This window comes from Aedes albopictus, chromosome 3, assembly GCF_035046485.1.
Source record: "Aedes albopictus strain Foshan chromosome 3, AalbF5, whole genome shotgun sequence".
Lineage (NCBI taxonomy): Eukaryota > Metazoa > Arthropoda > Insecta > Diptera > Culicidae > Aedes > Aedes albopictus.
The window spans coordinates 399032741-399055771 of NC_085138.1; the positions used below are offsets into that span (position 1 = coordinate 399032741).

General features: G+C 42.5%; 2 protein-coding genes across 3 annotated transcripts in view; both read left to right on the plus strand.

The window, feature by feature from the left end:
• LOC115253497 (venom dipeptidyl peptidase 4) overlaps positions 1-23031 on the plus strand; it is a 536181-nt gene that overhangs the window by 405211 nt on the left and 107939 nt on the right. The gene's annotated exons all lie outside the window — the stretch shown is intronic.
• On the plus strand, positions 20777-21868 carry LOC134290991 (uncharacterized). The gene has a single exon (XM_062858234.1). It carries the CDS (start codon positions 20777-20779, stop codon positions 21866-21868), a length of 1092 nt encoding a protein of 363 aa, XP_062714218.1.

The window sequence follows — 23031 nt, forward strand, 5'->3', positions numbered from 1 at the left end:
CATTGCCTTTCATTAAAAAAATGTTACTGAACATGTATTGGCGATCTAATTGCGGTGCATGTCTTAAAAGCTCTATATAATGGTACGTATGCCTTTGCGTGGCAGTAGTTTGACAGATTCCCCATTGAAAAACTTTCAAAAATGCAAACTTAGGCGTAATGAATGATGTGTTAAAGTCTTTATATGTTGGTTCATATACTAGTTTTATGTCCGGTTGCTACCACATTTGATATGTTACTTTTTCTTGATTTTTTTCAACGAAATGTACCTTTCATCGTGAAACAAAACTCGCCCTAGAATACTAAATTGACATTAAATCTTTTCTAAGCGAAATCGTTTTCATTCAGACGGTTGTACAATCGGTCCGCAATAACACCTCATAATTACAACCCTTAGAAACCACAACATGAAACATCTGGTGGACCAGTTGAGTTTTTTTTGTTTAACAGAAATTTTCCTTCATCTGCAGCGCGAATCGAGCCGTCTGGGACACTCACAATTCGCCAAAATTACTAATGTCGCTACCTGCACGACGGTTTTTCAATTTTTTGTTTTTATGCATAAATTTCAACATTATAGGACACGTTCAACTTGTAAAAGAAGCGTTCAATGCTGTTCAAACAACTCCGTGATTTTCGAATCTATAAAAAGTGTACAGTAACTTTTATATTTTCCATAGTTTCTCAATTCGAGATACTTCTTATTTCGGTGACTCTCCAAGCACAACCGAGGCTATCAGTACACCACAAAGGTGGACGCATAACCACGTCCACTGGGTTTCTTTCTAAGGAGTCACAACAAGCACTATTTGCTGTCGTTGTCGCAAGTCGTACGAACATGAATATACGTGAGCATCCTGTAGCTTATCGTTAAAATCAAGAAATGAATTCCCTTACAATATCGACGGTAGTCCAAACGCGTCTGAAATTGCGCACACAAGTCCATGTATGCGGATTTATGAACATTTAGCTGCCACTTCTCGAGCTTTGATCTGCATCTTCTGACGGTAATCCACATGCATAAGATACTCTTCAATACGAGCACTCAATCAAAAGCACAACCACGTGCATAACGTCTGGATTTTTTTTTATTTACCGACAATACTTTAATCTCGTACGGATCTTCACACTCCGAGGTCGCTGTTCGTGTGTTGCTTTTTCCATTTTCCCCCGGCGGAACTCCAATCGCGCCTGGTACTCACACAAGTCCATGTGGTTCTTTTCACTTCCCCAGGGTGGAAGTTCAATCACGCCGGATCCTCACACAAGTCCATGTGTGGATTTTTTCATTTCCCCCCCGGCGGAAGTCCAATCGCGCCAGATCCTCACACAAGTCCATGTGTGGATTTTTTTCATTTTCCCCCGGCGGAACTCTAATCGCGCCGGATCCTCACACAAGTCCATGTGGTTCTTTTCACTTCCCCAGGGTGGAAGTTCAATCACGCCGGATCCTCACACAAGTCCATGTGTGGATTTTTTCATTTCCCCCCCGGCGGAAGTCCAATCGCGCCAGATCCTCACACAAGTCCATGTGTGAATTTTTCTATTTCCCCCCGGCGGAACTCCAATCGCACCGGATCCTCACACAAGACCATGTGTGGTTCATTTCACTTCCACCCGGCAGAAGTCCAATCGCGCCAGATCCTCACACAAGTCCATGTGTGGATTTTTTCATTTTCCCCCGGCGGAACTCTAATCGCGCCGGATCCTCACACAAGTCCATGCGTGGTTCTTTTCACTTCCACCCGGCGGAAGTCCAATCGCGCCGGATCCTCACACAAGTCCATGTGTGGTTCTTTTCACTTCCCCCCGGCGGAACTCCAATCGCACCGGATCCTCACACAAGTCCATGTGTGGTTCATTTCACTTCCACCCGGCAGAAGTCCAATCGCGCCAGATCCTCACACAAGTCCATTTGTGGATTTTTTCATTTTCCCCCGGCGGAACTCCAATCGCGCCGGATCCTCACACAAGTCCATGTGTGGTTCATTTCACTTCCACCCGGCGGAACTCCAATCGCGCCAGATCCTCACACAAGTCCATGTGTGGATTTTTTCATTTCCCCCCGGTGGAACTCTAATCGCGCCGGATCCTCACACAAGTCCATGCGTGGTTCTTTTCACTTCCACCCGGCGGAAGTCCAATCGCGCCGGATCCTCACACAAGTCCATGTGTGGTTCTTTTCCATTTTTTCCAATCAGCACTCATAACCTCTCTTGCTCTTCAGCGTCATTGCACAATCAAATAGCATTACTTTGCTAGTATGAAAAAAAAATCACTTCCACCAAATATGCTTACCATTTAGCTAATATTGGAATATGTTTTCGGCCTTCACAATTTATTTGCTCTTAAAACTTTAAGCAGCAAACCTGGCAGGATCACCAATGTAAATTTCCGCACTACAGATTCGGCCGATTGCCGCAAAATTGCCTCCAGCCTGTTTTGGATGACACGTGCTTGCTGCCCGGTTGCTGCGATGCGAAAGAGGTCGATCGTCGGCGGCGCGGTCTCTCCTGACCGACCGGCTCGAGTCTTCGTGTCGGTGACGACCGATGACGTGCGCGTCGCGACGTCGCGAAGTCGCGATGTCTGATGGAGCGCGAATATTGTTGTCGCGGTTGGGTCGCGGGGTTCGATGATGCGCGAATGCTGACGATTCGCATCTCTGCGCATAGGGTGCTAAACTGGTATGCCACACATTGTTAGACTGCTTCGAATCAGTTGTCTGCCCAATTCATCCTGGTTTCCTGGTTGAATTACTAGATTCTTCGGTTGATAATCTGAAATATAAAATAATATTAACATCGTACGTCAAATAAGCTACATTAGTGATACGCTCGCCACAGTTACACATTTTTAAAATATTATTTATATCGTACAATACATTTACCTGAATCCTGCTGAAATAAAATGTTAATTAGCAGTACATTGAAACACAAATACTACAAAACACAAGGAAAAGAGCATCAAACTTTGATCTTGGAATATTTAAAAATACAATAAATATCAAGATCAAAATTTGATTTGGTAGATCTTACACCGCAACGCACCATTCTAAGGTGATCTACCCACGTTACGGGTTTGAAGATTTTTACAGCACGAGTCGTACATTTATCCAACGAAGCATGCCGAGTTGGATAATTACGACGATCTGCTACTATTTGAAACCACTTATGACCCTGGGAGCTCCTGCTGGCCCTGAAGGAGCCAGCCTAAACCCCAAGCAGCTGGTCTTAGCCGCGGCCGCTTCCGGGGTGGGCACACAAGGCCTCTTTTGCTCCCAGGTCCCAGGGCGTTTGACGGAGGGAGAGCTTTCGGAAGGAAACAATACTTGAAACAATACACAGCAAAGAAAATACATTTACATACCTTTTCTTTTATTGAGCGACTACGGTGTGAGCAGATGGCGTATAGCGTGGATGAAACATTAGTCTACGTCGCGCTGAGGGGGGGGGGGGGTTGCTAGCAGGTCGTTCACCCCTGAAGAAACACCGCCCAATAAGGGGGGGGGCGGTACGATGTAGTGGGATTCCCTAGTTGGCCGGACGAGGAGTGGTGTTGATCGTGGTGGAGAGTGGTAGTGACCACATCGAAGCGCCGCATTGGCCGCGACAAGCGCCGACGTGGACAGCGACGAAGGGCGCCGGTGGTGGAGACCGCCGAGAAGGGTGGCGTCGGCCGCGGTGAGGTTTGGCGACGATGGGTGGTGACCAACGTGACAGTGGTGTGCTCTAGCTTGGAACGTAGTTAGCCGTCGTGATGAAGAGCAGCACCATGAGGCTTCGGCCGCGATGACGAGCGGCGGTGGTAGCATATGAAAACGGCGGGGACCGCCGGGAAGCACAGTGGTGGCCGCAACGAGAATCGTCGACAGAGGGTTCTGGCCACCGGTGGGTTGGTCGTGGCTTGGATCGACGTTGGCCGCCGCAAAGGGCAGCACAGCGCGGCTTCGGCCGCGATAATGGGCGCTAATGGCGACCGATGAAAACTGCAGTGGCCGAAACGCGGATCAGCGACGAAAAATCTTGGTCACCGTCCACGCCGCGAGTTTTAGAGACGCGTCCCAGTAAACCACATATCGTAAAACGATATACAACCAAAATCTTATTTTATTCTGCCAGAAATCGAAATCGCAGAAAACGGTAGATGTTGCAACAATAATGCTGAAAAAACTTGTATAGAAATCGGCATTGCGAATTGTTTACGATGAACAGTAATATAACCAGCTCGAGGCGTAAATAGAGAGAATTGAAGTCGTTACTAGCTGTTAAAAATGCTATATCTTATATTCAGTCAGATTAGCATTAATTGGAATCGTAATGCCTTCAAAGAAGTTGTCACCCGTCAAGCCAAGACGAAAGAAAATCGTCATTGCGATTCAACTGGTAGTTTGTTGATTTTCAATGTAGGGCTCAAAATAACTCTAAACCATACGCATTGACCAAATGCTAAATTTCTAAATTCTGGTTGTATTAGATACACGCACGCGTGAAACAGACCGACAGTCAGCACAATCGATAAGCAGCACAAATCCCATCTCCCCCACAACACATCAGCCGGTACATTACACAATTTGGCATTTACTCCACTCACCTCGCCTCCGTTCCAATCCGTTTTCATCATCCAAAATATTAAAATTATGCATCTGTTGATTTCAATTGACACAGTAGTAGGTACTTGCCGACAATTAAAACTAGGTGTTAATTAAACAATCATACCTAATCCTTTTGAATGGTTGGGGTGCTGCAAATTGTTTGTTGCTGCTGTTCCGTATTTGGATGCGGCAATCTGATCCACATCCTGTTCATTCCCAGACATTCAGCGCACTCCTTGTGAAGACGTTTTAGTATTCACTGCTGATGATGACCGCGGCGCAAAATGTTTTGTAGGTTTAAAGCGGGTTTTCACTAGAAAACGGAGGTAATTCGCGCAACTTTTTCCGCGACGACGGTGACGACGACGACGACTAGAGCGCGGCGGCGGTGACTGTTCAGATGTAAACAAGACAAGTAGCATAAAGCGCCATCCAAAATCGCTAGATGTTGTATATCTGACAGATATCTATGTTGTATTAGATATCAGGTTTAAAAAGCACGAAATGGAATCGCAAAGACTTAGTGAGAATTGAAACCAAGCTTCCGTATCAGCACCAAATGGTACGATGCGGGTAAGCTCTGAGTTTAAATTGGCCAATAATCAATCATTTTCCAAGTAAGATGAATTGGTACTATGGTACGGTATTGGATTACGGATCTCGAGGTTCTGAGATCGAAGCTGGATATGGACTTTTGACCTTTTTTCATCGGTAAATTGGGACGTCGTATAAGTTATCTTGTTAAGTCGTTTTCATTTATTACCGATATTTGAGGACATCGTATTACTGTTCACATGAAGTCAAGAAAAGTCGTCAGAAGTATGTATATGGCCTCCACTTTGGTACGTATATAGCAGTTTTGTGCACTTTATACGAGTGCATTGGCTTTTATATGGATGTGTATAACAAAAATTATACATACCAAAATGTTTACTGGGGTGGTCCTGACCGGATAATTTAGAAAAACCGATCTTCGCAAATCGACGCGGAGAACGATCCGACGTCTCGGTCTAACGAACACCGACTGCCACTGTTCTTGATGCTCATCGTGCTCATCCGCTCATTGCTCTTCATCCGCTTCGAGAACGAAACGCGAAGCTCTACCCGAGGATAGCTTCGGTATAACGCCCAAAATGCCCAAAACGCAACTTTTGCTCACACCGCATTTAAACTGAACGTCAAAATAAGTTTCGCGAGCTTTGTTACCGTTGAAGACGGTAACATACTCTAGATCTGCACAGATAACCGTGTTTGTGATAAACGCATTGATTCAATGGCAGCTCCCAGCACGCTTACTCAATAATCTCAATAGCAGCCCTACGCACGTAACCAGTCGCTCGAACGCAGAAATTGTAACACTGAGGCTAAATGACCGTCATCGAGTTTGTTTGTTCTGATGGTCAGCGTTTATTGTTTGAAGTGAAAATCGCAGAGACTGTGGTTAGACAATAAACATCCTAAAATTGCACAACTCTGCTGTGAAGTGCTTACTTTGCTAACTGGCGAAATTGTGCTGCTAACCTGCTGAATTACGGCTGAGCTAATACACCGGATATATTGAATATATCGAACATTGTTACTTGTGATATGGATGATGCAATTCACGGTGTACCAAAAACCGTTATTAAGGCGAAACTGGAAGCATTTCCTCATTTTTTTGGTTTTTGATTTTTCATAAAATAACGAAGCAATATTTTCAAAATCGGTTTTCGTGCACATGTAGAGTATGGATCAGGGTATCTCCTGAATTTTTTCCAGGTGGAAAATGTTTTTCGTTTTTGCAGAAACCAATTTTTTGTGAAATTTTGTTCAAAAATGGTTTCTACAAAAACTAAAAACATTTTCCATCTGAATTATTTTATATATTATTTATATATTATATATATATTTAAGCGCGAGAGCGCCAGTACTCGAGCACAACGACGACAAAAATTTATGTCTCTCCCGTTTTCGCATTTTTCTGCGTTTCAAACCGCTTCTAGACAAACTTCTTTACATGCATCACAAAGCTAGGAGTGTGCTCTAGCTATTTGTGCAAATCGATATAAATTATATATTAAAACAAGTGAGTTATTAGCAGTTGAAAATATTTGACATTTTTCACAATCACCCGTCTCAGCATGACTGCTCATAAATATTTTCGTGGGGAAGCGAAAACCATCAAGCGACTGTTTGACTGCCGTCGGCGCGGCGTCTGATGGTATTGGTGCTGCCGTTGTTTTGTTTTTATTTTACTGCCAGTATCGATGAACGGAAAAGAGAAAAAAGTATTTTTGCCATCCCTGGTCAAGTGTTCTAACCATCACACCAGGTCCGCTTCATATTTGGCAACATTTCATTGAGAGGAATGTCAATTACTGTAGTTTGAGAATCTAATTATTATTTCATAGTTCTACCTGCTACTCGAATACAAATAAAAATGTGGCACGCCGTGAGCGTTGATTACATAAACTTTATAAGTGTTTGGAACCTTTTTTGCCTTTCTCGTACACCAAGGTGTACCGAAAGGCTATATGTTCACTCCAAAAACGAAAATTTGATAGAGCCTCCGGAGGGGTCAAGTGTTATATACCAATCGACTCAGTTCGACGAGTTGAGATGATGTCTGTGTGTGTGTATGTGTGTGTGTGTGTGTATGTATGTGTGTGCGTATGTGTGTGTGTGTGTGTGTACAAAAAAGGTCACCTAACTTTTAGATAGTAAACATCAACCAATTTTAACGACCGACGATTCATTCGACGCGGAATCTGGTCCCATTGTTTCCTATTGAAAATGGTTCGGATCGTTCCAACTGTTCCGGAGTTATGGCCATTTTGGTGTTCCGGATCAGTACCCCAGGAAGGGGCCAGATATAAAAATGCAACAAACCCATGCATGCGACACATCAAACCACGGCATTTTCGATTATCTGATGAACGGGAAGTAGGAAAAGTTCCGGAACCGGCTCCGGGTGTCCTGCCGGAAGTGGCCAAATATAAAAGTGAACATAACCCATGCATGCGACACATCAAAGAGCGGCTTTTTCGATAACCAGTTGAATGGTAAGCAGGAAAGTAGTTTCAGACCATATTTGAACCCGTAGTGTTCCAGAACCGGTTCCGGGTGTCCCACCGGAAGTGGCCAATAAAAAAATTGAACCAAACCCATGCATGCGACGCATCAAAGAGCGGCTTTTTCGATAACCAGATGAATGGTAAGCAAGAAAATATTTTCATACCGTATCTGAACCGGTTGTGTTCCGAAACCGGTTCCAGGTGTCCCGCCGGAAGTGGCCATTTTAAGAAGCAAACCAAACCCATGCATGCGACACATCAAAGAGCAGCTTTTTCGATAACCAGATGAATCGTAAGCAGGAAAATAGTTTCATACCTTATCTGAACCGGTTGTGTTCCGAAGCCGGTTCCAGGTGTCCCGCCGGAAGTGGCCAATTAAAGATGTAAACCAAACCCATGCATGCGGCACATCAAAGAGCGGCTTTTTCGATAACCAGATGAATAGTAAGCAGGAAAATAGTTTCATACCGTATCTGAACCGGTTGTGTTCCGAAAGCGGTTCCAGGTGTCCCGCCGGAAGTGGCCAATTAAAAAAGTGAACCATGTATGCGACGCATCACAGCGCGGCTTTTTCGATAACCAGATGAACGGTAAGCAGGAAAATAGTTTCACTCATTATCTGAACCGGTTGTGTGCCGAAACAGGTTCCAGGTGTCCCGCCGGAAGTGGCTAATTAAAAAGTGAACCAAACCCATGCATGCGACACATCGAAGAGCGGCTTTTTCGATAAAAAAAATGCCGAAATATCTTGATAATCGGCATCCAGTGCTAGTGAAGGTGATCAAGCAGTCAACTGAGAGGTTTGATATTTTTCAGCTCTGCTTATACGTTTAACATAATACATAACTTCGGAATATGAGCCATCAATAAGCTTTCAAATTCGATTATGGCTTTGTTATAATTGTTGCTTTTCTGAATAAGGCTGACACAAATATCGATTTTCTCTTAAGTCAAGAGGGGTCCCCTTTGGATATTTTATTCGGAATTCATCATTTTGAGGAAGGGCACAAATAAATAGGGGAGATCGGGGCATAATGGACACCCGGGGCGAAATGGACACCCCTATTTTTGCTGAAACCGTTTACTTTTATGCCAAACTTTTATTGCATAAGTATAAAGGAACAAGTCATCGTTCTATTTTTTAAAAGTACCATTCATATGCCTCCAAAATAACCTAAATATCATTGAAATTGAAATATGTTTTTCATATGATGAAATTCTTTTCATTTCAACGCAGCAGCAAATAAGGTATTACGAGTGTTTGAGTGTGTCCACCATAGAAAACAAGTGAATTGCTACCTTATCTGCATGTATACGTAGATTAAGCAATGGATGAAGTATATTATTTGTAATTAGAATTTAATCGAAATAGAAATTTCAATGTTGTAGTCGATTTGGGGCGAAATGAACACTGGCAATTACGAATGGATGTACGCGCATTGCATGCTGTTAGGCATTTGAGAGTGTTTGGAAAAAAAAATCAAATTGGATTATTTTAGCCTAAAGTTTATTTAATTAACTTTGATGTTATATGAACTCGTCTAAGATGGAGTATTTTGTCTGTGGCATCGATCTCCGTGGGCAAATTACTTAACTGATCGATGAAATCAAAGAATTAACTTAAAATATGCAGGGGTGTCCATTATCCCCGATGGGTGTCCATTTCGTGCCGTACCTTCTCTGCCAGCCCTAAAAAACACACGATTTACAATTCATTATTTCTTCACAATAAAGACATTCTACCTGCTATAAATTATTGAAATACGTAGGAAACAAACTAAAGTTGTCAGCCAACTGATAATATGTTAAGATTTTCTCTGTTATACAGGCTTAACGTACTCATTTGCTTAGGGTGTCTATTATGCCCCTAATCCCCCTTAACCAATAAATTTTTAAATTTTAAAGTGAAATTAGAGTCCTCCAGAATTTTTTTTACCAAATCCGATGAGTTAAGCGGATTTGCTCATTGTTTGGGTATTTTTTTATGGAATACATTAATTATTTATCAACTGTACTCCCCCATTGATAAGTCAACGAGCACTGTGACAAAAGAAGAAAATGAGATGTGTTCCGTTCTAGAGTATTCTTAGAATTCAGGAACACTTCGGCTTATGGCTCCTGAGTACATATTCGACGAGAAAGGCACTATCACCACTAGGTGGATTAATCTGGTTTTTTTTTTGTTTTTAAGCACGTTATAAATATGTTGGTCCTGTCGGTGAATCTGAAAATGTTTCATAATGAAACGAGAGTTGAACTGAATTAACAGCCAATGTTTTGGTATTCATAGGAAGCTTTGCAAATCGTTGGTATAATGTTTAAGATATTGAAGCTTTTAAAGTAAACCTAAGTGCTAATCATTTTCCTACCCAGCTTGTATACGTCATGTTACTAACGTGTCTTCCGTGAATTTAGAAATTTTACATTTGAATGATCATCAGTAACAACAATTTTGAGCTTTGATTTCAATTTCATTGGAGATATGCATACTATCGCTTTATGTATAAACACGTTAAAACACCTACTGAGTTTTATAATAGTATCGCAAAAAATGTGATATATAATCAAAGTTTGATATGAGTTACAAAATATATATTCATTGCGAGGAATGATTAACATGAGAAATTGAAATAATATTCTCTGAAGTTACTACATTTTCAATATACTTTACCATATCTTATATTTTCAAACCACTGTAATTTGCGATCGTTTCAATGAAATGTTGTCAAATTTTCAGAGAAGTTGTTTGAATGTTGTATCTTTTGAATGGTGCTTGTGAAACTTATTAATATTTGTTTATGATTTGAAGCGCCAATGAAATATCCTATGACAATATTTGCCATATATGAGCTTATTCTATAAAAATAGAAATCTTCAAACAGTAAAAACATTGGTTGCCCTCGATAAAACATTTTCAAATTTTCGGAGGAGACACTAGAATAGTATATCAGGCCAAACATTTCAATAGGTCCTATCTGCATTTGAGAGGCTCTCTTTGTTCACTTTCTCTTTCAATTATTGCAATGTAATGGTACACTTTTCAACTATTTTTGCAGTGAAAATCAAAAGACGATTGTTTTGACCATCGTTCAATGCAAGGAGACAATGATAATACAAATAAACAGCTGAGATATTAACGAAAGAGAGGGAAACCAAAGAGAGCCTCTCTTCTGCAGATTGGACCTTTAGACATGTTTGGCCTGATATCTTTCGAATGTCGGGTGTGAGTTTGGAGTACATTTTTATTGTGTGTTTATAGTGGTATCAGGCACACCGTGCGTGTATATTTACTCATATAAGAACATCCTATAGAAATGGCTCAAAATCTTCAAATCACAAAAACTTTAGTTACCGTCAATGAAACATTTTCAAATTTTCAGAGTAGATACTAGAATAGTATATCTTTCGAATGCCGGGTGCCACTTTGGTGGACTTTTTTATTTGTTAATAACGGTTTTTGGCACACCGTGTGTTCGCGAACATACGCTCCCAATGAGGGCAGCATCATGCTATGCTGCGCGACCAACACCAACCATCGCATCGGAACCGTCACCAAGCATCGTCACGAGGCACGCACACTCACCCGAGCCGACGGAACAGCTGCGATTAACAACGAAGAGAGTGAGTGCCGTGAGATCCTGTCGTGAATGCAGCGGCGAACCCCACCGTCGCAGCCGTCGTCATCGTCATCATCATCGACTGTCGTCGCTCTGCAGCTAGCGTGATGATGATTTGTTCCGCACACGTCGCGTGGGTTCTACGCGCGCCTAGAACTTTCCACGTGGTTCTGGAACACCACATTTTTGGGTATAAATATGCGACCGGTTCCCGGTAGCGAGTCAGTTGAAAACATCAAGTGATAAGTGACAAGCGTACGCGTGGCTTGGACAACGCGTAGTGAAATTACCCAAGTGTAAATAGTTAGTAGTAAGAGAAATAAAGTAGTGAAAGTGATCCAGTGAATTTTCCTCCCAATCCGAAGCCCAATTTCTCTACTACTGTGCCATAGCCAAGTACAGTCCAGTGCTTCGCCTAAATTACTTGTGTTCATTGCCGAACACCGTGAATTAGTATGCCCTTTATCATGGAAGCTTTTGGAGAAGCTTGCTCTCAGCGGTCTGTGAAGACAACTAGGGGAACTCCTTTGTTAAACTCTGAGTTAAACCAAGCTCAGAAAATAATGTTGGGAAAGCTGGAATGAACGTCGTGGGAAATGCTCAGGTCAACTTCATTGACGGCAATGCATCAGATCTTCACTGTGCAGAAAATCCTCCAGAAATTTCATGAATAATTGCATTGCCTTCTTGGTGGTTCCGGATATACGAAGGGTTTGACGACCATGGGAATGTTGTTTAGTGGGTCGAAGAAAGAGTAACCCAGGCTATCACTTTTTTTTGTAGATGACGGTTCTTAACCTCGCACTACCTGGACCTCCCTGTTCAGCGTTTCAAGGGGGTATTTGAAGGTCTCCGGAGCGATTCAGGGCACTTCTAGAGATACTTGAGACCTCCAGTTACGTTTCAGAAGATCTCATGGAGTACCTGGCGCCCTTCATGGTATTGAAACGCCCCTGAAATTCCCGCAATCCCTTTGAAATACCCATGAACGCTTTTAAATGGCTCTTGAAACTCCTGAAACTCTCCAAAACGCCTTGGAACGCCCCTGAAACCCCTTCAAATGACTGCAAAAGGCTCCTGAGACCCCTCCAGAAAAAAACATGCATACATACATAAATTTATTTGTTCAACATCACATTTAAGACAAGACATCTACAAAAGTACGCCACTATATTCGGTTTGTGTCTGCCGCTCGCCATCCTCGGTCTCGCCAAATGTCCGCCCGGTCACGCTCCACCTTGTCCGCCTATCGTGCTCTCTGCGCTCCACGCCTCCTTGTGCCAACCGGATCAGTAGCAAAAACCAGCTTTACAGGATTGTTATCCGGCATTCTTGCAACATGCCCTGCCCACCGTATCCTTCCGGCTTTAGCCTCCGTCTGGATACTGGGTTCACCGTAAAGTGCAGCAAGCTCGTGGTTCATCCTTCTCCGCAACCCGTTCTCCTGTACACCGCCGAAGATCGTCCTTAGCACGCGTCGCTTGAAAATTCCGAGTGCTTGAAGGTCCTCCTCGAGCATGGTCCATGTCTCGTGTCCGTATAGGATCATCGGTCTTATTAGCGTTTTGTACATTGTGCATTTGGTCCGTGGGTGAATCTTTTTCGACCGCAGCTTTTTCTGGAACCCGTAGTAGGCCCGACTCCCACTGACGATATGCCTTCGAATTTTACGGCTCACATTGTTGTCACCCCTCAGTAAGGGTCCGAGGTAGAAGAATTCCTCCAGCACCTCGAATATATCTCCGTCTATCGTAACATTACTATCCAGACGGATCCAGTCGTGTTAGATTCCGCCTACCAGCATGTTCATTGTTTTTGAGGCATTCTCCACCACTCCGACCTTTGCTGCTTCGCGTTTCAGGCGGGTGTACAGCTCTGCCACCGTTCCCAGCTGCTTTGTTGATTTTGAGCTGGTGAATGGCATCCTGAACCGTGGGAGTTGGTTCATTTCCGTCCTCCGCTGCACTGGCGTCGTCGTTTCCTCCGTTGCCATGGTCTCCCGTGCCTACGTTCTTCGCGCCATTTGGATGCTAATCGAAGTGCTGCTTCCACCTTTCGATCACCTCACATCCGTCCGTATCCCTGCATATTTCGGCTCACGGCGCGAAGCCGTTACGGGATGCGTTGAACTTCCGTGTTTCATGGGAACGGTACAGCAGATCCATTCCTTCGCATTCAACTTCTTCCAGGCGACACTTATTCTCCCGGAAGAGGGGGTCTGCTGTTTCCGCTTCTGTTTGTAACGTTCCACGTTCTGCCGGGTCCCTTGCTGCAGCATTACCGCCCGCGCTGTGTTCTTCTCCTCCACAACCGTTCTGCATTCTTCGTCGAACCATTCGTTCCGTCGATTCCGTTCCACGTACCCGATGGTGCCCTCGGCTGCATCGTTGATGGCTGCTTTCATTGTACTCCAGCAGTCCTCTAGAGGGGCCTCATCGAGCTCGCCCTCGTCTGGCAACGCGGCGATGCAGTAAAATCTGTATTGATACAGATTTTTGATAAAATAATCTGGCATCTCTGATCACCGGTACCGTACATTGTTGATGACGGAGATTTTTGGGCGCAGTTTGACCATCACCAGATAGTGGTCGTAGTCGATGTTGCCGCCACGGTAGGTCCTGACGTCGATAATGTCGGAGAAGCGCCGTCCATCAACGTGGTCGATTTGCGATTCCGTCTGCTGTTGGTGATCTCTAGGTGTAACGATAAGGGAGGCTGTGTTGAAAAAATGTAATAAGTATGGCCATATTTTTAGAGGTGGTGAAATCAATGAGCCGTAGGCCGTTCTCGTCCGTCATCTGGTGGGCGCTGCACTTTCCAATCGTCAGTCTGAATTCCTCCTCCTGGCCTACCAGAAAAAAAACCTTGAGTCCCAATGAAACGCCCCTAAAATGCTTTGAAACGCCCCTGAACCCTTCATAAAAGAGATATGGCAGCGCTTGAAGTTTACTAACTCCGAGATAGTGATCTGGCGGCAGCAAAGTTGACTTATCTTAGTTCGTTGTCGTTAGTGACAGAGTGGAGGCACTCCGTACCGATGACAGTACGGAAAAACGTGCTTCTGGTGGCACCGATGACAATCTTAATGTCGTATTTTTGGTATTCTCATAGGTCTTGTCCAGGCATTCGTAAAACGCATCCTTTTCATCATCGATTTTGTTGTTGATCGGCGCATATACATTAACCAGGCTGTAGTTGAACAATTTGCAGATCTACCACGTGTCCTCTGTCATTTTTATCGGTATAATTTCATTGAAGTCGGCTTTGCAAAGGCTGATGGCCTAAAGTTGATTCTAAAAACTCGGATTATGTTACGAAAAAACGAGATTACAGTCATTCATATCGCATATCTATAGCAGCTAAGACGATCGAGTCTGACTGCTAGTTCCTGCTGATTTATAAATGTGGTCGATGTTTATCGCGTTTTGATTAATTGTACCAAATCTTTAAACAGATCCTTATCGGTTGAACCCGTGGATATGCGCGTTATACCAGGTACTCATGTGCTCTGGAAACGATTCTGACACACTACTGTATTCCACACGGTGGACGAGTCTTAGCCCAGAGTCCTCACCTAGCTTGACCAGAGATCCCGACCGGTAGCAGCGGGCAGATTTGTTCGTACCCCTGTAAGATCAGCTCCCCAGAACGGGTCGCTCATAAATCTTGCCAGCTTTTCTTCGACCGTGTCGGATTACGATTGGTGGTCGTCTGGGTCCGAATCTTTTTTTTTTTTTTGCACCAGGTGAAATAGCCGCAGCATTCCGACGACGCGACGCTCAGAGAGGCGCTTATCTCGATTAATTATGACTGACATTAACTAATTATTCTAATGCCACCGGTCGACGGGTAAAGTGTTGGATATCAGTTTGGTTTGGCCGTGGTTTTAGAATAATTCATCGGGTTGGTTGAGTTTTGAGACGGAAAACGGAAAGTGTACTGCCACTGTGCCGGAGCAGAAGCTACCTTTGCAACCGGTTCTGATTACATCGTTTAATTAACTTCTGAGAGATGTTGGTCTTTACTGCACAGAGTGATGTTTATGTTCTTCAAGAATACAGTAGTAGCCAGAAACTTATTTTATGAACGATTCACTCACAAATAATTTAATGAAAATATGGATTTTGTTTTGCGTTGATTCGATTCCAATGTGGCTGTATCATATCTTCAGATATCACACGGAAACAAATCTGATCCTGTTTTCATGATTCACAAATCATAAAACATAAAGGTTTGTCATTTTATGAAATCATGATCACGAATCATAATTTCATAAACTGAGCAACTAATATCATGATTCTTTGCAACCATTTTTCTGAGCTCGAACTCATGACCATCATCCGAGCAACTAATTCCATGATTCGTTCCAACCATTTTTATGAGCTCGAACTCATGAAACTTTTCAATCGTTACGCACACTCCGCACACCTGTCAAAACGTGGTCATTCAGTGAGTGGCATCGCTAGTGAATAGTGATAAAAGTGTTAAAAGTCATTATTTTAATGGGAATACATATTTGAATAATTATTATATTGTTCTTTTTTGTGTTCTTAGTGCTCTTGCGTGGAATCGTGAAAACATTCTCTCAAAGAACTTGGTAAGTAAAAAAAGTGCCGAAAATGTATGCTTACGTTTTCTACTCCTTCCTAAAGTCGATTGCGCGTCATCGTTCTCGTTTCAGCGCTCCCAATTCCGTTCCGGCTTCGTTCGTTCGAGCTCCGCCGTCAAACGACACCAGCCCCTCCCCGACTACTTCCGTTTTTGTCGGCTGCATACAACGGCGCAGTCACCGTCCCGAGAGCGTCCGGTTCAGTTCTTGTTCCGGCTCCGTTTAACGACACGTGCGTAAAAACAAACTCTTGAAAATGTCTTCCAAATGAGAGTAAAAAAATGATTTCTAAGTAACATCCGATTGCACGCCATCGTTCTCATTCCAGCTCAAACGGCTGCGGTTGTCAATAATCATCCGGATCCGTCCAATCCCGCAGCATCGTCCCGACCGCATTCTTCTGTTCCCGTTTCGGCAGCACCAAACGACGCTGTTTCGACTGTCCGCTCCCTTTGCCGGCTTCGCAACATACCTATTCGATCCCGTTCCGGCTCGTTTCGTGGTAATTATTTAAGATTTTTTGCGAAATTGAAGCCAATAGTTCATTTTACGAGCCGATTTTATGAATAAAAATATGACAGGAGGTGGCGTCCAAACACGTGAATATCAATATCGTCATCATTTAGCTTCATGGTTCTAGAAAATGTACCCCCAGATTTATAAGCGATGCGCACCCCAAACCATGATTCGAAAACCCAATAACATGATTTGGCTTCATGGTCCTAGAAAATCTATCAGATTCATAAGCGATGCGCACCGTAAACCGTGATTCAAAATCTCAATAACATGATTTGGCTTCATGATCCTAGAAAATATACCAGACCCATAAGCGATGCGCACCAGTAACCATGATTTGAAATCCCAATAACATGATTTAGCTTCATGGTCCTAGGAAATATACCAGACTCATAAGCGATGCGCACCGGAAACCGTGATTCGAAATCTCAATAACATGATTTGGCTTCATGGTCCTAGAAAATATACTAGACTCATAAGCGATGCGCACCAGTAACCATGATTTGAAATCCCAATAACATGATTTAGCTTCATAGTCCTATAAAATCCATCAGATTCATAAGCGATGCGCACCCGAAACCATGATTCAAAATCTCAAATATATGATTTAGCGTTATGATTTCAGAAAAAAAGTAACGCATTGGTAGCGTTAGGAGACAATGGCTCATACTATCATGATCATAAATCATGGTGTATTTTTATAAAACGAAAATGTACTAGGCTCATGAAATCATGAGTCGTTTTTATGATTTTTGGGAGCAGATTTTTACCCGTGCAGTAAGTTGGCTTCAGATACATATCTTATTCGCCGATGCGGTAAACGTACAGACAGATATTCAGCAGAACTATGTTTTGATTCCCAGCGCAGGAAATTTAAATTACGAAAATGTTTTATGATTATTTTGGCATAAATTATTTTTGTTTCAGTTATACAAGATATTTGAATGGTTACATGAAGTCTTATAAACGTTTAAACAAATATATAAAAAAAGAGCAAGGAATTAAAAAATAGTCCAAAAAGTTTTCGAGTGCTACTGTATGCAATTGCTTCAGAATTATTACTTAACAATAAGTATTTGGCTTCCTATTTTCCAATCCTATCCATGACGAATACAATGTTCAGATGTTTCAATTAATCAAATGCACCATCTCCTTTCAGCTTCAGTTCAGAAGTCCCTTCGTAAAGTACCTCATCCCAGCTCCGATAGGAACCAACAACATACACCCAATAATGCTTCTCTCAATTGGAAGTCACGATTCGCGAAATGATCGAACGCTTTGCTGAACGCGCACGTGTTCATTCCACCCAGCCTGGAACCTCAGCAGAGTGTGCCACTTCATCTAAAAGAGTAGGTACAACACGCTGACTTACCTACTGTTACACAGCAGCAGTACGCTTCTAAAACAAACGTGGATTGGGATGTTATCCGTATGATATGCGCACGGAGCAGCGGAGAAAATGGCGAAATAGATGTTAGTTTAATGATTTATGGGCAACCGTGTTCCAATTTAATGCTGTCGATCGCGATATGAGCTCGCGCTGCTCGTTTGGCAAGCTTCCTCCCATGTTGCGGAACGGCGGGTGATGGTTTTCCACATCGTAAAATCTAGGTAATTGACGAAGTTGCAACATTACCAAGGCAAAGTGTATTCAAAAAGATTTAACTAAATTTTATTTCCAGCTTTTAATTAAAATATAATTATAAATATGAAACAGATTTACACTTATTCCTCTGATGACTTGTTAAATGCTGCAAAATGTTTGGTCACATCGTAAAAGTCAATCAACGGAACTTAGTACAAATGTATTACGGTTAATTATGTCTAACTTATTTAACTTCCTGCCGTTCTCGTCCATCATTTACAGCTCTGTGTGATCGATAATAGGTGATGCGTTGAGATTTGGTATGCTTCAGAGAGCAAGCAACATTTTGAGTTTTGTTCCGCTCTACAAGAGATCTTCATGACCAATTTTATAAAACATGCAATAAAACTGATATATACATCAAAACCACTTGATAACCTCTTTAAGAGCATCTTCCGGCTAAGTGGACCACCCTCGGAGAGGTTTTGCAAACCGCATTAAGAGTAGCAATAAAACCGTTTTAAAACCTAGTAGAAAAATTTCCCATTCTCGATTGTTGTTGTTTTTTTTTTAACACAAAAACTATGACAGCTCAAGATGCAGAGAAGCTTCTTCGATGACACGTAATGTTCAGGACGATACATCATTCGTAAGTAGAAGCGGTCATTTCAAAGTAATATTTTAGTCTGATGATAAATCGACTGATTTGGTGGAATTGATTATATTTGGCTACGCAGTCATTTATTGAACAAACGACGTTCTTTATTTGCCCGACGTTTCGACACGGGGATTGTGTCTTCCTCAGGGGGTACTGTAATTTTACATATATTCTAATTGTTTGTGTTTATGTCTAATTGTTTTAACTTACAATATTTGTGTCGTTATTTGTCCTATGTTTGGTCTAACTATAACTGTCGGGTTTAGCGGTTTTTGGTACATGCTGTAAGGGTCAAGTTTGTTATAAAGTGGAAAAATTAACATTAAGTTCACTTATTAAAAATCTTACACTTTGAAATTTCTATTTTTTTCCCGCACAACTTGTACTGCTCAATGGCGCAATCTTTTTAATTTCTAGTCCTTCTTTCTTCTATCCTACGGACTGGTTAACGTGCCCTATCGGTGTTATTGATTCCCTCTCATCTATGCTATCGCGTCTCGGTGTCTTACGCTCCCTTCTGCTTTTTATGTCGTGCAACACTGCTGCGTATGTCGTACTCAGTCTGTCTATGTCGGTTCGTTAATTAACTGTGTTGTCGGTGTTCGTGATGTGACACATCTCTAAAAATGGAAGTGTGGATTGTTTGTAGCTATGGTCAATAATTTGTGTGTGTTCTAAATCGAATCGGTGATCTTGTTCTATACAATGTTGTATTAGTGCTGTGGTTGTTTCTATCAGTGACGTCTTGGCTATTTCTGTGTTAGTATTGTTATCATTTATCAGTTTATCTAACCTACACACTAAGAATAAATCACAGAATTCTGTGAAATTTCACCGAAATCTCAACAGCAGAATTTTCGGTGATCTGTTCGGTGAAATATTAATTCACCGAACATACTGTAAAGAATAAAAATGCTCATCTGTCAAATTCACCGAATATTTCGGTGAATTATTTTACAGATTTTCTGTGGATCAGTGGTTTATTTGTGTGGGTTTCGCCGAACTTTCGGTGATTTATTCACAAATTTTCGGTGTTTTTCTTTCAGTTGAATTTATTCACGGTTCACCGAACTATTTCGTATATTTAACATTTTTTTGAAATCAAAACCAAAATAAAACTAACTTCTTTTGTATTTATTTAAAAATGTATTGTATATTTAGATGTTCAAACGTACACAATTATCAGCACTTAACTAGTTGTTTTTGCATGACCATTCGCGGTGTTTCAACGCGATTTCATATGCGGGTACTTCTTGCGGATTGCCCGAAAGAATCAACAGACTGCAAAAACAAACAAATGTTATTAATGTGTAATTAGTACTTACGGAAAATACCAACCAGCATCTCGTGTTGTTGTTGGAAATCGCCCATTTTTTCAGTTTTTGTTGTTTTTCCGCTGTTTTTCACTATAGATTCACCATCACGAAATAACAATACAAACACATCACTTTTTAGTAACCCGCGTTTGGCAATATGAACGACTACTGTTTTTACAGAAATTCGGTAAAACTCACAGTGTACGGTGAAAATGTTGATGTTCACCGAACCGTATTGTAAAAATTTCACAGAACTCGGTAGTTTGGTGGACTTCGCCGAATTTTCGGTGAAATTTTGACAGATGGACAGGGAAACCATGAATTTCACAGAAAGATCTGTGAAAACATATTTTACCGTTTTGATTCGGTGAAATCTTTCACAGAATTCTGCGATATATTCTTAGTGTGTATTAACATTCGATCGGTGCCCTGCTAGTCTTTTTCGTAGTGTGTTTGTGGTCATGCCGATGTAGCAACATTCACAGTTACTACTACTTATTCTGTATATTGCATTACTAACATCATCTCTGTTAACTGTATGCTTCACTAGTGTGTGGAGGCTTTTGACTACTCTGTTCTGTTTTGTTGTTATTGCCAAGTTGGGATAATCTTTGGCTAATATTTTTATAATTTTCTGGGAAAGTGAAGGTATGTACGGTATTGCCCTATATGTTTTTAAACTATTTGTCGTTTCAGATTGTTCTGCTACAGGATTTGTGGTGCTGGTGTGATTGGAGATAACGTTATGTGGAGATGGTGTTTGGTTCGCATGATTCACATCAGAAGATGCATTTGGATGGTGGCAGAGTGGTTCGGTTTGTTGCTGAAAATGAGAACGTTGGTGAACGATGACACGACATACGAAAGAGTTCGTTCTGATCCCACAACTAGATATCAGAATGGAAACAACTCACTAGTCAAACGGCTCAAGGACTTGAAGCTCATTGACTACAGGACAGCTAAGGAGTTAACCACGAACAACGCGATTTGTCCCAGGATCTACGGCCAGCCGAAGGCGCATAAGCAGAACCTGCCGCTTCGACCTGTCATTCCCAACGTAACAGCCCCGACATACAAACTCGCCAAATACGTAGCCAACATCCTCCAGAGCTCAATCCACAGTCCCTACAACACGGCCAGCTCATTTGAGTTCTGCGACGGAGTGAATAACATCACACTTCCAGAAGGATATGTTATGATTTCTCTGGATGTGACGTCTCTTTTCACTAACGTACCGCGGCACCTGGTTACAAAAAACATCATTCACCGGTGGAATGAAGTTGATACCCGTATCAATCTGGATCTGTTTTTGGAGATCGTCGAGTACTGTAAAGAGGCCAGTTATTTCTGCTTTGAAGGGCAGTATTACAAACAGACATTCGGGACGGCTATGGGAAGCCCGCTGTCGCCAATTGCGGCGGACATTGTACTGGATGCAGTCATCGCTCAAGCTATGAGATCTCTACCGTTCGAGATAACAATATTCAGGAAATACGTGGACGATATATTCATGGCGATACCACGGAACACCGAGCAACAAGTCCTGCAAGCATTCAACAATGTGGAACCGAGAATTCAGTTTACCATTGAAGCCGAGAAAGACCAAAAACTGGCGTTTCTAGACGTGACGGTAATCAGAAACCCAGACCAAACCCTAACCACGGAGTGGTATGCAAAACCGATTGCATCAGGGCGCATGCTTAACTACAAATCCCACCACCAACTCAAACACAAGATGAACGTAGCCAAGAACTTCATCCACAGGGTCTGGTACCTCACTCGAAATAAGTCCACAGAGGAAATAGTGAACATCATCCACCGACATCTCCAGCTGAATGACTACCCCAAACAATTAATCAATCGATTAATCAACCTGTATGAGAACCAAAAACAATCACCTACACCACCCACACTGACTTAAATCACCGAAGACCTGCTAAGCCGACCGTCTCGCCAGCCGCCCACCCCACCAGCCATTCTGCCAGCCGTACCCACACCTCCCACAATGATCGAAATCACCCAAAGCCGACCATCTTGCCAGCCTCCCAGCCCACCAATCGCAGCCACACCACCCGCACTGACCGAAATCACCGAGGACAATCACCGACCGCATCACAATCCACCCAACCTGCTAGCCAACGAATCCACACCAATCGAATCACCAATCACCTCAAATCAGATGCAGCAACAAACCGAACCACTCTGCCACCATCCAAATGCATCTTCTGATGTGAATCATGCGAACCAAACACCATCTCCACATAACGTTATCTCCAATCACTCCAGCACCACAAATCCTGTAGCAGAACAATCTGAAACGACAAATAGTTTAAAAACATATAGGGCAATACCGTACATACCTTCACTTTCCCAGAAAATTATAAAAATATTAGCCAAAGATTATCCCAACTTGGCAATAACAACAAAACAGAACAGAGTAGTCAAAAGCCTCCACACACTAGTGAAGCATCCAGTTAACAGAGATGATGTTAGTAATGCAATGGGGCTGTCCATAAACCACGTGTTCATGAGGGGGGGGGGGGGGGTGTTCCGGTCGATGACCATTTTGTATGGACAAATAAAAAATTTTGTATGGACTAATGACCACGCGGGGGGGGGGGGGTTTGCAAAGTCACAAAAAAATTATCACGTGGTTTATGGACAGCCCCAATATACAGAATACCATGTAGTAACTGTGAATGATGCTACATCGGCATGACCACAAACACACTACGAAAAAGACTAGCAGGGCACCGATCGAATGTTAATAGGTTAGATAAACTGATAAATGATAACAATACTAACACAGAAATAGCCAAGACGTCACTGATAGAAACAAGATCACCGATTCGATTTAGAACACACACAAATTATTGACCATAGCTACAAACAATCCACACTTCCATTTTTAGAGATGTGTCACATCACGAACACCGACAACACAGTTAATTAACGAACCGACATAGACAGACTGAGTACGACATACGCAGCAGTGTTGCACGACATAAAAAGCAGAAGGGAGCGTAAGACACCGAGACGCGATAGCATAGATGAGAGGGAATCAATAACACCGATAGGGCACGT